This window comes from Neofelis nebulosa, chromosome 7, assembly GCF_028018385.1.
Source record: "Neofelis nebulosa isolate mNeoNeb1 chromosome 7, mNeoNeb1.pri, whole genome shotgun sequence".
NCBI classification, from domain to species: Eukaryota; Metazoa; Chordata; class Mammalia; order Carnivora; family Felidae; genus Neofelis; species Neofelis nebulosa.
Window position 1 is genome coordinate 105,395,664 of NC_080788.1, and position 13,262 is coordinate 105,408,925.

A 13,262-nucleotide genomic window follows, 5' to 3' on the forward strand; every position below is an offset into this window, starting at 1 on the left:
AGATGGAAGACAAAGAGCTTCATTAGGCATATGTTATATCTGAGATGCACAATAGACAGGTAGAAAGTTCAGAGGCAACTGGATTAATGGGACTGGGATTTAGGGAAGAAGTCATTATTACCCTATGAATACCAGTAAACCCAAAAGACCAAAAGCAAGGGGCGCCTGGGTGGCGCAGTCGGTTAAGCGTCCGACTTCAGCCAGGTCACGATCTCGCGGTCCGTGAGTTCGAGCCCCGCGTCAGGCTCTGGGCTGATGGCTCGGAGCCTGGAGCCTGTTTCCGATTCTGTGTCTCCCTCTCTCTCTGCCCCTCCCCCGTTCATGCTCTGTCTCTCTCTGTCCCAAAAATAAATAAAAAATGTTGACAAAAAAAAAAAAAAATTTAAAAAAAATAAAAAAATAAAAAAAAAAAGACCAAAAGCAAAAGAAAAAATTTTAATATGAATTCATTCCTTTCCAGGCTTATTTTGGAATATTTTTCTTTCTACACCTTGTATTACTCAACTGCCTCAACAAGAATTGCTGTCATCCTTATTTCTGCTCCCTTGACATTTTATAACTTATAGCATTGTACTACAGTCTGCCCATATGCTGCAGTAACTTATGTAGCTTGCCCTGCCCTGCTTGATGTAAGAAATATGAGACAACTGTGTCTTTGTGTAACTTTCAGCACCTGGAAAACCCTTGCATTAAAGAAGCTCAAAAAGCATTATTCATTGCATTGAACTGAATTCGATGTATAAAGTTGAATATATATAAAACAATATTATGCATACAGTTAACTAAGCATGATTAAAGAAATTTAATGCAAATTATAAGACAAATAAATATACTTACCAGCAAGTCCTGTTTCCAAAGCATAATCGATATGCTCAATACATAAAAATTCCACAAGAATGGTAAAAATTCTAAAGGCATTCCTTGGTAAATCAGAAGGATCAGAAAGCTTTAAAAAGAAAAACCAAACACATTACTCCTCAAGTCTATCTTAAAAAAAAAAAAAAAAGCAACTTTTTTTTTAGCAATCAATTTTGTCTAAGATGTAGCCAGTGTTCAGATATCAAAATAACTTATACTCCCATTCCCACCCCCAATGCCTCTCTCACATACATAGACATATAGTTACAATACTCCCTATTTGTCTACAAGTCTCCTGGCTTAGACTAGATCAGTGTTTTTCTCACCTGGATTGCAATCCATTAGTGGATTGTGACAAGAAAGAGAGGAGAGAAGAGAGAATCAATAGAAAATGAAGTACAATGTACATATTAAAACCAAATATAGTTTAATGAGATGCACATACACGCAAAACATAACACATACATAAACATACATATAACAAATGTCCCCTGGGCTGCCATGTAAAATCCATTTCCTTTTTTTTTTTTAATGTTTATTTATTTTTGAGAGAGACAGAGTGAGTGGGGAAGGATCAGGGGGACAGGGGGACAGAGGATTCGAAGCAGGATCCATGCTGATAGCAGAGAGTCCAATGTGGGGCTCAAACTCATGAACTTGCGCAAGATCATGACCTAAGCCAAAGTCAGATGCTTTAACTGACTGAGCCACCCAGGTGCCCCTGTAAAATCCATTTCTTATTGTAGGTTGTGGTGAAAGAAGTTCCAGAGCCACTAACTTTAACAAAAGCTATTCTAGCAAAACTCAAAATAAGAAGGATTCTTTATTCTACTGGGGGAGGAGATGGGGAAATCAGTAGCCGATGCACTAAACTATGACAGGCTCAAATCCCAGCTTCATCACTCCCTGGTTGAGTAACCCCTTAAGATGTTATTTAACCCCACAAGGCCTCACTTTCTCATCTGTAAGGTGGGAATACTATTAGCAGTACTTATATCCTAGTCCAGAGGTGGGAATAAAATACGAAAATGCACATAAAGTATTTTTAGCACAGTGTTTGGCACACAGTAAACTCACAAGTGTTCATTTTGCTGTTGATGTTGCTGATGATTACTCAGTAAAAGAATTATTAACGTCACAGTGAGAAAATGAAATCTCTATTTAAAAAGTTAGAAAATTACCTCTCAACTTCTTATAACTGCTTCCTGTATTGTTTATCAATTGATTGTTGCCTCTTTGTAGTCTCCATTCATGTACCTTTCTCAGAGTAATGATTATCATCTGATATAAAGAAGGGGGAGTTGAAATACATAGCCCTCTTTAAAAGATCTATTATAAATACTGATTTGATATTACTCGATTCCCTTCCTGGTCTTCTTAATACCACTCCCCAAAGTTTATTCTTCACTAGTCACTCTAACCACAACCTTCACCTCTCTTCTTTGCTCACTGATGCTCAACAGATGCCCTTAACTAGCTATAAGCTAGAAAGGTCTCAAATCAATGACCTCAGTTACCACCTTAAAAAACTAAACAAAGAAGGGCAAATGAAACCCAAGTAGGTACCAAAAAAAGAATAAAGAGTGGAAATTGATGAAACACAAAAGAACAGAGAAAAATCAAAGATACCAAAAGCTGATTCTCTGGGAAAATCAATAAAACTGATAAACCTCTAGCTAGACTGATCAGGAAAAAAAGATACAAATTACCAATATCAAGAATGAAAAGGTGACATCACTATATATTCTACAGATATTAAAAGGACAATAAGGAACTATCATGAACAACTTAATCCCAATAAACTCAACAATTTATGTAAAATATACAAATCCTTAAAAGACACTACAAAAGTTCAATTAAAAAGAAATAGATAACCTATTTCTAAGTCTATTCAAGAAGTTGAATTTGTAGTTAAAAACCCTCACAAAGAAAACCGCAGGCCCAAATGACTTCCCTGGTAAATTCTCCCAAACATTTAAGGAAAAAATAATACCAATTTTATACAAACTCTTCCAGGAAACTGAAGAGGAAGGATTATTTTCCAACTCATTCTACAAGACCAGTACACCCTGACAACCAAAACTAGACAAAGACATTATGAGAAAAAAGTATATGTATTAAGTCAATATCCCTCATGAACACAAACACAAAAATTCTTGACAAAAGTTCAGCAAACCTAATCCAACAAAATATACATGCGATAACACATGGTGAACAATTGGGGTTTATCCAAGAAAGGCAAGGTTAACTTTTGGAAATCAATGTAATTCAGCACATTAACAAAATAGAAAGAAAGCATTTGACAAAATACAACACCTAATCTTATAAAATTACTTAGAAAACTAGAAATTAAAGAATTTTGTCAATCTGATTAAGAGTATCTGTGAAAAACCTACAATTTCTTGAAGTATTAACCTCATACTTAATGGTGAAACACTGAATGCTTTATTCTTTTGTGTGTGTGTGTGTGTTTATTTTTGAGTGAGAGAGAGAGAGAGAGAGAACAAGAGAGGGAGGTAGGGGCATAGACAGAAGGAGACACAGAATCCGAAGCAGGCTCCAGGCTCTGAGCAGGCAGCACAGAGCCCGACGTGGGGCTCAAACTCATGAAACATGAGCTCATGACTTGAGCCGAAGTTGGATGCTTCACCGACTGAGCCACCCAGGTGCCCCCTGAATGCTTTATTCTTAAGGTTAAGAATAGTACACAGGGTTTACTCAAACTGCTTCTATTTAACACTGAACTGGAGGTTCTGACCAATGCAATGAGGCAAGAGAACAAAATAACAGGTTTTTATACTTGAGTAAGTAAAACTGACTTTATTGGCAGACAACATGGTTGTCTATTCAGAAAATCCTGTGGAATCTACAGAAAAAAAAAAAACTATTAGAACTAATAAGTGAGTTTAGTTAGGCTGCAGGTATAAAATCACCATATAAAAATCAACTGTTTTTCTATACACTAACACAGAGTATCAAAAATACAAATTAAAAAAATACTGCTGACATTACATTAAAATAGCACAAAAAATACTAAACACTCAGGGATAAACCTTGTGTGCTAAGAATTAGAAAACATTGCTAAGGAAAATTAAAGAAGGTCTAAAAAAATGGAGAGATATACGATGTTCATAGACCAAAAACTCAATATTGTTAAGATGTTAATTGTCCACAAACAGAACTACAGATCCAATGCAATCAAAATCAAAATTTCAAACTTTTTTCCCCTGAGACTGACAAACTGATTATAAGGCATATGAAAATATTAGAGGACTTATACTACCTGACTCAAGGCTTATAGTGATCAAGACAGTGTAGTCTTAGCACAAAGACAAGTAGGTCAATGGAACAGAGTCCAGAAATAGATCAACATATAAACTCTCAAATGGTTTTTGACAAAGGTTCCCAAGCATTTGGTGGAGAAAAGATAGCTTTTCAATAAATAATGTTTAAACAGCTGGATACTAAATGCAAACAACAACAACAACAACAACAACAAAACCCAAAACAAAAAAAACCCACCTCTGATCCATGCATCACATGACATGCATAAGTTAACTCAAAACTGATTAAAGACCTAAATGCAAAATCTTAAACTATTAAACTATTAGAAGAAAACATAATAGGAAGTCTTTGTGTCCTTGGGTTAGGCCAAGATTTCTTATATATACCAAAAATTCTGATACCATCCATAACAGAAAAGTGTTGGATTTCACCAATATTAAGAACTTCTCATCATCCATATTTCATCAAATGAAACACTACTGTTAAGAGATTAAAAAGACAAGCCACAGACTGAAAACATTTGCAAATCACATATCTGATAAATGAAATGTAACCAGACACAGAACTCTCAAAAAATAAGAGAACTCAATTTTTAAAATGTACAAAAAATACCTCAAATATATACAAATAACAAATAAACACATGAAGACAGTCAACATCATTAGTCGTTAGGAAAATGCAAACTGAAATCATAATGAGATATCACTATCCACCATTAGATTGTCTAAAATTAAAAAGACTGATCATACCAAATGTTGGAGGTCATGGGGAAGCAAATGAAACTTTCACATATTGCTGGTGGGAATGTCAAATGAAACCACCACCTTGGAAAACAGTATGGCAGTTTCTTTAAAAGAAATACCACATGACTCACCTGTATTACTACTAAGTCTATATCCAAGAGAAATGAAAGCTTATGTCTGCATAAAGACATATGCATGAATGTTCATAGCAACTTCATTAATAGTCAAACAATGAAATCAATCTGAATGTCTATCAATAGGTAAATACATAAACTGTGGTATATTCATGCAAAGACATACTACTCAGCAATAAAAAGGAACACAGTAAATAATATACACAACATGGATGAATTCTTAAAGAATCGTGCTGAAAAAGCCAGAAACACATGTACATATATTCTATATACCACTTATAAAATACTATATTATAATATCCTATATACCATTTATAAAAAAAATTCTAGAAAATTAATCAACCTCTCAAAGACATCCTATTTGGCTTTCAAAACTCAGTCCTCAAATGTCAACTTCTTTTTGAAAATGAATCTACAGTGACATAAAGCTGTTCAGTCTCATGCAAATGAGAACAGAAGTGGAGGGAGAGGAAAGGGAGATTATAAAAGGACAAAGGAAACTTTTTGGGGTACTGGATCTGTTATCTTGATTGAAGTTATAGCTTCAGAAATGTAGATATAACTTATCAAAGTTATCAAATCATGTGGTTTAAATACATGCAGTTTACTGAATGTAAAAGATATCTGGAAGTTATTTTTTAAAAAAGGAAAAAAAGGACCAATTACACTGCCCTTTTTAATTTTAATATTTTAATTTTGTTTAAATCCAAGTTAACATAGAGTGTAACAATGGTTTCAGGAGTAGAATTTAATGATTCCTTACTTACATGTAACACCCAGTGCTCATCCCAACAAGTGCCCTCCTTAATGCCCATCACCCACTTAGCCCACCCTCCCCCACTCAACACAGCTCCAGCAATCCTCCGTTTGTTCTCTTTAAGAGTTTCTTATGGTCTCTACTTTTATTTTTCCATCCTTTCCCCTAGGTTCATCTGTTGTTTCTTAAATTCCACGTATGAGTGAAATCATATACTTGTCTTTGACTGACTTATTTTGCTTAGCATAATACTCTCCAGTTCCATCCATGCTGTTGCAAATGCCAAGATGTCATTGTTTTGGTTGCCTAGTAGTATTCCACTGTATATCCACTCATCTGTCGATGGATAAATGGGCTCTTTTCATAATTTGGCTATTGTTGATAGTGCTGCTATAAACACTTGGCATTTTTGTATCCTTTGGATAAATACCCAGTAGTACAATTGCTGGGCTAGAGGGTAGCTCTATTTTTAAGTTTTTGAGGAACCTCCATACCATTCTCCAGAGTGGCTGCACCAGCTTGCATTCCCATCAACAGTGCAAAAGTTACACTGTCCTTTTTAATTATCCTTTAAAGCTTCCATCAACTACAAGGTCAAGTCTAAATTTCTAAGCAGAGTACACAAAAAGTTTCTGTCTACATTTTCAACTTCCTTTTTTATTACTCTCCAATGTACATTTTTATTTCAAGCATTTTGTGCTGCACAGCCAATCTTTGTGTATGTCTTTTTTTTTTTTTTTACAGGAAGAAAGCCATTTGACATCCACCAAGGATTTATTATTTTTTTTATCTAACATTTTTACTTATTTTTGAGAGACAGAGAGAGAGAGAGAGAGAGAGAGAGAGTGCAAGCGGAGGGGGGGCAGAGAGATAGGGAGACACAGAATCCAAAGCAGGCTCCAGGCTCCGAGCTGGAGCACAGAGCCCAACAGGGGCTTGAAGCCATCAACTGTGAGATCATGACCTGAGCCAAAGTTGGACGCTTAACTGACTGAGCCACCCAGACAGCCCTATGTATGTCTTTTTATATGTAGTATTCTCTCTGCAAGAATTACCTTCTTGTAGATATCCTATGTAGCTTTCAAGACTCAGGCCTCAAAAGTTCCCTTCTTGTAATCTTTTATAAAAAATACTCTTCTTCAATTCCTTCACCAGGCAGAGCTGGTTGCACCTTCTTTGGTCCCAGCACGATATACCTACTTTGCACTGATTCTTTATATGCTACCTCCTTTCTCCACACTATTCGAAAGTAAGGTATATGTCTTTCATTTATATCCTCAATGTCTAACATGGCAGCTGGTACAAAGTAAACACATAATGTTGCTGGATCAGAATGCACTGAATTGAACTAAATTTCTATCTTGTAAGTTTCCAAAGGTCATGATTTAGAGCTAGTTACTGTGACTCAAACAATATACTGTTGACAGTTTCAAGTTCGATGATCTTTAGAAATATTTTAACCTATTTCCAGCATTCAGAAAACTAGACACAGTAATTTACCAAATATATCCATAACCCCCAGATGTGTCATATCTTAACATTTTTCCAAATGTACTTCAGATCTGGGGGGTGAGGGGGTCCTACATTATAAATATGGATACAGTCCCTTAGGTACTCCTCCTTCATGGCAACCACTATCCTGAATTTATCATGCCTATGCTTGTCCACATCCCTAAACGATATAAGGTATAGTTTTACTTTTTAAAAATTTATATAGAGGTATTATACTGAATATATCTTTTCCCCATCTTGTATTCAACATTGTATTTCTGAGATTTGCTAATGTTGATACACGTAACTCTAGTCATTTAAATTGTTATATAGTTTTCTAGTGTATCAACAATGTCAGTTTATCAATTCTCTTTTTGAGGCACACTTAATTTGCTTCTAATTTTTTACCATTATAAACCATGTGGCACATATACCTATTAGTTTCTCTAAGGAATTCTCAAGTTACTATCCAAAGTAAAGATACAATTTCTATTCCAATGGCAGTGCATGAAAATATCTATTGCTCCCCATCCTTACCAACACTTGATATCATCAGACTTAATTTTTGCAGACTGAATGAGATACTATTTTCCCTATTTTACGTTTCATTTTCCTATTAGTGAGAGTGAAAATCTTATTGGTAACTTGCATTTTCTTTTTTTTTTTTTTTAAATTTTTTTTTTTTTCAACGTTTTTTTTTTATTTATTTCTGGGACAGAGAGAGACAGAGCATGAACGGGGGAGGGGCAGAGAGAGAGGGAGACACAGAATCGGAAACAGGCTCCAGGCTCCGGGCCATCAGCCCAGAGCCTGACGCGGGGCTCGAACTCACGGACCGCGAGATCGTGACCTGGCTGAAGTCGGACGCTCAACCGACTGCGCCACCCAGGCGCCCCGGTAACTTGCATTTTCTCTATTTGTTTATGTGTAGCCTTTGTTTCCTATTGATTTATGTGTGTAATTTATACTGATTTACCGTCTGTCAATATAAAATATATAAACCATATGCACATCGATACAAATAAAAAATTAAGATGCTCTCAACTCTCATTTCCACTGCTTAAGAGGTACATATCTCAGTTTCTTCATCTGTAAAATGGAATAAAAACCTCACAAGGTTGTTACAATGATTAAATGAGTAATGTATACCTAAAGTGCTCTGAACATGGTATGTGCTATACAATTACGTGCCACTATTATTTGTTTCACATAATCTTCTGCTGGTAATACTAGCTATAGATACTTCTTGCAGGCTGTGACTTATCTGTTTACTTTGTCAAAGTGTGTTTGTTGGTTTTAAGAGAGTCAACTTTTCATTCTTTTCCTTTAATACCTGGGTTCTTAAAACATCCTTCTCTCCCTAATGCTCTATATTTTTATAAGATAATTCGAAACCTCCCTTTCATGTATTGATTTAATATCTTACAAAAAAAAATTGGTATATTCAACTCGTAAAATTATATTAAAATATACTTCTAAATAACTTTAAAAATAATTCTGTTCTTCAAAACAAAAACTCTATTACAAAAAATAGTTGTACCTAACCAGATAGCAGATTTATATCTTATTACAAGGCAAAAATTAAAATACACAACTATATATAAATAAAATAAATTTACAATTACTCTTACCCTATGACATCTTTCAAAGGCTTGTTTGGTTTCTTGTAAAAGATTAACCACCACTTCTTGAGATAGGAAAGTTTCCCCATGAGTATCGATACTTGGCCCCAGTGGTAAGTTAGTACGTTGTCTAATTCTCTCTTTCAAATCTTGAATACTAATGGATCATGACAACAAATAAAAAGAGAACATTTTATTATACACAGATTTCAATTTCAAATGCTGTTCAACTTAGTATACATCAACAAAGAAAAATGGACTAACTGCCAGGAGACCTAAAACTTCTAATTCCAATAAACTCTAGTTCTATAAAGTGAAACAAGCCTTAATGTCTACACAGAAGACTTTCATCTGAAAAATTAGTATATTTGGAGTTAGGACTTTTAAAGTCTTTTTCAGCTCTATAATTCTGACTCAATAGCCAAAAACTCCTTATTTGGTTTCCTTAGCAAGTGGACTATTCCAAATTAGTTAATATAACTAAATGGTCCTTCTTAAACTTTAAAAATTTAATGCTTTTTTAAATACATTTAACCATTTTAACATACTTCTTATTTCTTCATTATTATTAAATAAGATATATTAACCATAATATAGCTTTTCTTAATGACTGAGTAACCAGTCACTTTGAACATTTATTATACGGTGGTATCTTTAGGTTAAACTTCTTTTGCTCCTAGAATACCTAACTCTGGAGTATTGTGAATATTTTTTTTTTTAAAGTAATCTCTACACACAATGGAGGGCTCGAACTTACAACCCTAAGATCGAAAGTTGCATGCTCCACCAACTGAGCCACCCAGGAGCCCCAACCTAATTTTTTTTTTTTAATTCTCATGGTTGTTCTTTAGTTTTTTTCTTCCCTTATTTGCTGCTGCCTTTCAGATGTCACTTTTTATTTATTTTGAGAGAGAGAGACAGAACACACGTGCACACACACGTGCACACGAGCACAAGCAGGAGAGAAGCAGAGAGAGGACAGAGAGAGAATCCCAAGCAGGCTCTACATTCCATGCTGAGTCCGACGCAGGGCTTGATCTCACAACTATGAGATCATGACCTGAACTGAAATCAACAGTTGGACACTTAACCTACTGAGCCACCCAGGTGCCCCCAAGATGTCACTTCTTATTCCTAACTATAACTTCTCCCTGATCATTATGTAGTATATGACAAACTGGGAATCAAGAAAGTGATTTGAGTGTACTCTGGACTCTAATTACATGGCTCTGCATAAGTCATTCTGCTTCATACTAAAAATGACTGGGTTCCACATAGTTGAGATCTGGATAACTAAGATGCCACCAATTCTTAGAACAAATCATTTTCTTCTAGTATGTGAATAATCCCAGGCTTTAGGTATTAATTAAGTAATTTTATGCCCAAGTCATTAAAAGCTCAGGGTACTTAAAATGTAAACTATTTGCTATTTTTTTTTCCACACCTGCAACAACAAAAAATGATGTGCTTCCTAGTTAATAACCTGGAATAATTTATTCAGTCTGGGAAAAAAAAAGGCGACTATTTATAGTGCTGGTATTCTGCTTTACATTTTAATTACATCATGTTAGGTCATTTTAATACATGGTTCAAGAGACAGGATTTGATCAGTGGTGTCATAAATAAGCTGGGTTAAATGAGTTCTTCATAGAAAATTTCAGTAACTGTCAATATTTGACAAGTTTGTCCAAATACAATAAAATTCTTAACATCTTTAGTTTTAACTGTAACATTTAACAAAAACACTTACCCTCCTGTGCCAATGGATCTCTTTTGATGGTTTTTTGAATCATAATAGCGCTGTAGGATCATAGCACTTCTGCTTTTCAAATATCCAGTCTCTACCTCAATGTAGTTCTCCAAATAGGAAATGAAAATGGATTTGATAAGCTTAGACAAGAAAGTCTGTTTATCAGTACCTAAGTTAAACTCCATCAACTTGCTGGAAAGATTTGTGGTTCTTTTCATGGAAAAAGGGAGAAAAAGATGAATGTATATTTTAGGTATAGTAATAACACTGAGGAATACATATTTTTACAATGTAATTTTAATAACTTATGTTAAACCACCATTTCTTAAACCTTGGGAAGGTGCTTAGGATACAGAGAGAAGCTGCACAGCTCTATATATAAAGTAGATTGACATCACAAACAACATTGTGGTTTTGCAAACTGACTAAGGATAATCTCCTAGGGATAGGCGACTTAAGAGAAAAAATCTAGGCAACCAACCAGTCTAGAAATGACAACAGTGGCAGAATGACTTCAACTACACTCTAATGGCATTCATAACATAGTACCCAAGTCAGAATACTGAAAGATCTACTCTCTGTTCATTCTCCCTTTTGTCTTTGCCCATGTGGACTTTTCTTTAATTTTCTGTTTTGCATTGTTAAATACAGACTCACAATAAACGTTGTTGGGATGGACTTCCTGATTATAGTTACTTTTGAAGACCCTCCTCCCAAAATGACGTCACTGACAAAGAACAATAGGACTGGAAAAAAACTCCATTAAGAAGCTTCTGATATAATATTTCTAAGTGTAACACTTTCATTTACAAAAGCCTAAGGCAAATTTTCATATCAAACTTAAGGCTGAAACTAATTTGTTAAGAATTTGTGACTTTCTCAATTTCTAAAGATTTAACTGCAGATAAATATAATCATACTACCTCTTAGAAAAAAAATGATAGGGAACTAGCTTACAATTAAAATTCAAAACAAAATTCTTGAGTCTTAAACAACATAAACAAAGTTTCATTAAAGTACATGACTATAAAGAATATCTGATTCCTTAAGTTAATGTGCTAAGAATGCTGCTCTTTCTATAACAGTAATCTACGTAACCAAGTATTTAATACTGAAAGGTAAACTACTAACAAACTTTTACTCAAAAATACCTGAATACTTCACCATTTTCTATTAAAAAAAAAAAAAGGAAAGAAAATCTGAGATGTTACTATTTTCTAGTAATTAAAAACATACCTTGTATACAAATCATAGAGATTTTTGAGATACTGCTCTGCATCAGACTTCCTACATTCTTCTAACTGGTCTTTCACAAAACTCTGGAGGGGAAAAAAAAATGGCCAACATTATGTCAAGTAAACATTATATTTTTTCTCTAAATTACTCCACATTCTGGGGCTGTTCTTACTTAAAATACAATGGAAAGGCAATGCATAAGAAGTATACCAATATAAAAAAATTATTAATAGGCTTTTAATTTTTAATGCTTCTCATATTTACATGTTAATCTATAGCAGTCTTGGGAATAAGTATTAAGAATTTCAAAATTTCTTTTGAGACTGGCCTGTCTTGCTTTTTAAAGTACATTTAAAAAACAAAACTCAGAAGCACCCAGGTGGCTCAGTTCATTAAGCATCAAACTCTTGATTTTGGCTCAGGTCCTGATCCCATAGTTCCTGGGATTGAGCCCCACATCAGGCTCTATGCTAATGGAGTGGCACCTGCTTGGGATTCTCTCTCTGCCCCTCCCCTGCTCATGCTCTCTCTCTCTCTCAAAATAAATAAATATTCAAAAAAACAAGAAACAAAAAACCCCCACAAAACCCAAAAAACAAAACCTGATGCTGTATCGATATAGTCAATTCCTTAAAGCAGCATTTCTCAAACTGTGGCCTGGCTAACACTAGTGTCCCCTATGATTAACAGGCATTACTCTAAAATTGGGAAATGCTGTACTTTACATTCCTCCTAGAGAATCACAATATGTGTTAGTACTTTTAAAGGCTATAAAAAGTTCTGAATTGTGTTTTAAAAACAAAAACTTCTTTTATGTTGCTTAATCCAGTAGAAAACATAGTTTAGGAAATGTTGCCTTAATGTATAGTGCTATGGGAGTCCAGGTTGTACATTAAATTACTGTTTTCGGGAGGAGCCAAGATGGCAGAACAGCATGGAACTTTTTTGTGTGTCTCACATCCATGAAATACAGCCAAAACAACACTAAACCATCCTACACACCTAGAAATTACTATGTTTTTTTCTTTTCATATTAGTACCATATTATGAAAATTCTACAGACTGTGCTTAAAATTCTTACTCAATTTCATAAATACATTCATTGGTCAAAGTGAGGACCCAATAAAAATAAAAATCTGAGGCTACCAGGGCACCTGTGTGGTTCAGTCAGTCGAGCGTCTGACTTGGGCTCAGGTCATGATCTCATGGTTCATGAGTTCAAGCCCCACATCGGGCTCTCTGCTGTCAGTGCAAAACCTGCTTTGGATCCTCTGTCCCCCTCTCTTTCTGCCCTTCCCCTACTAGCATGCTCTCTCTCTCTCAAAAAAAAAAAACCACAACAACAACAATCTGAGGCTACCCCTCTACAACCTTTTATGACTTGTA

At 34.9% G+C, this 13,262-nt stretch overlaps 1 protein-coding gene across 1 annotated transcript in view; it reads right to left on the bottom strand.

The window, feature by feature from the left end:
• EXOC5 (exocyst complex component 5) overlaps nt 1-13,262 on the bottom strand; it is a 62,816-nt gene that overhangs the window by 16,358 nt on the left and 33,196 nt on the right. Inside the window, exons 10-13 of the mRNA XM_058739151.1 lie at nt 11,877-11,959; nt 10,641-10,850; nt 8,900-9,047; nt 838-946 (exon numbers count right to left, since the gene is read on the bottom strand). Coding sequence (XP_058595134.1) covers nt 838-946; nt 8,900-9,047; nt 10,641-10,850; nt 11,877-11,959 — 550 coding nt within the window. The remainder of the gene's footprint in view (nt 1-837; nt 947-8,899; nt 9,048-10,640; nt 10,851-11,876; nt 11,960-13,262) is intronic.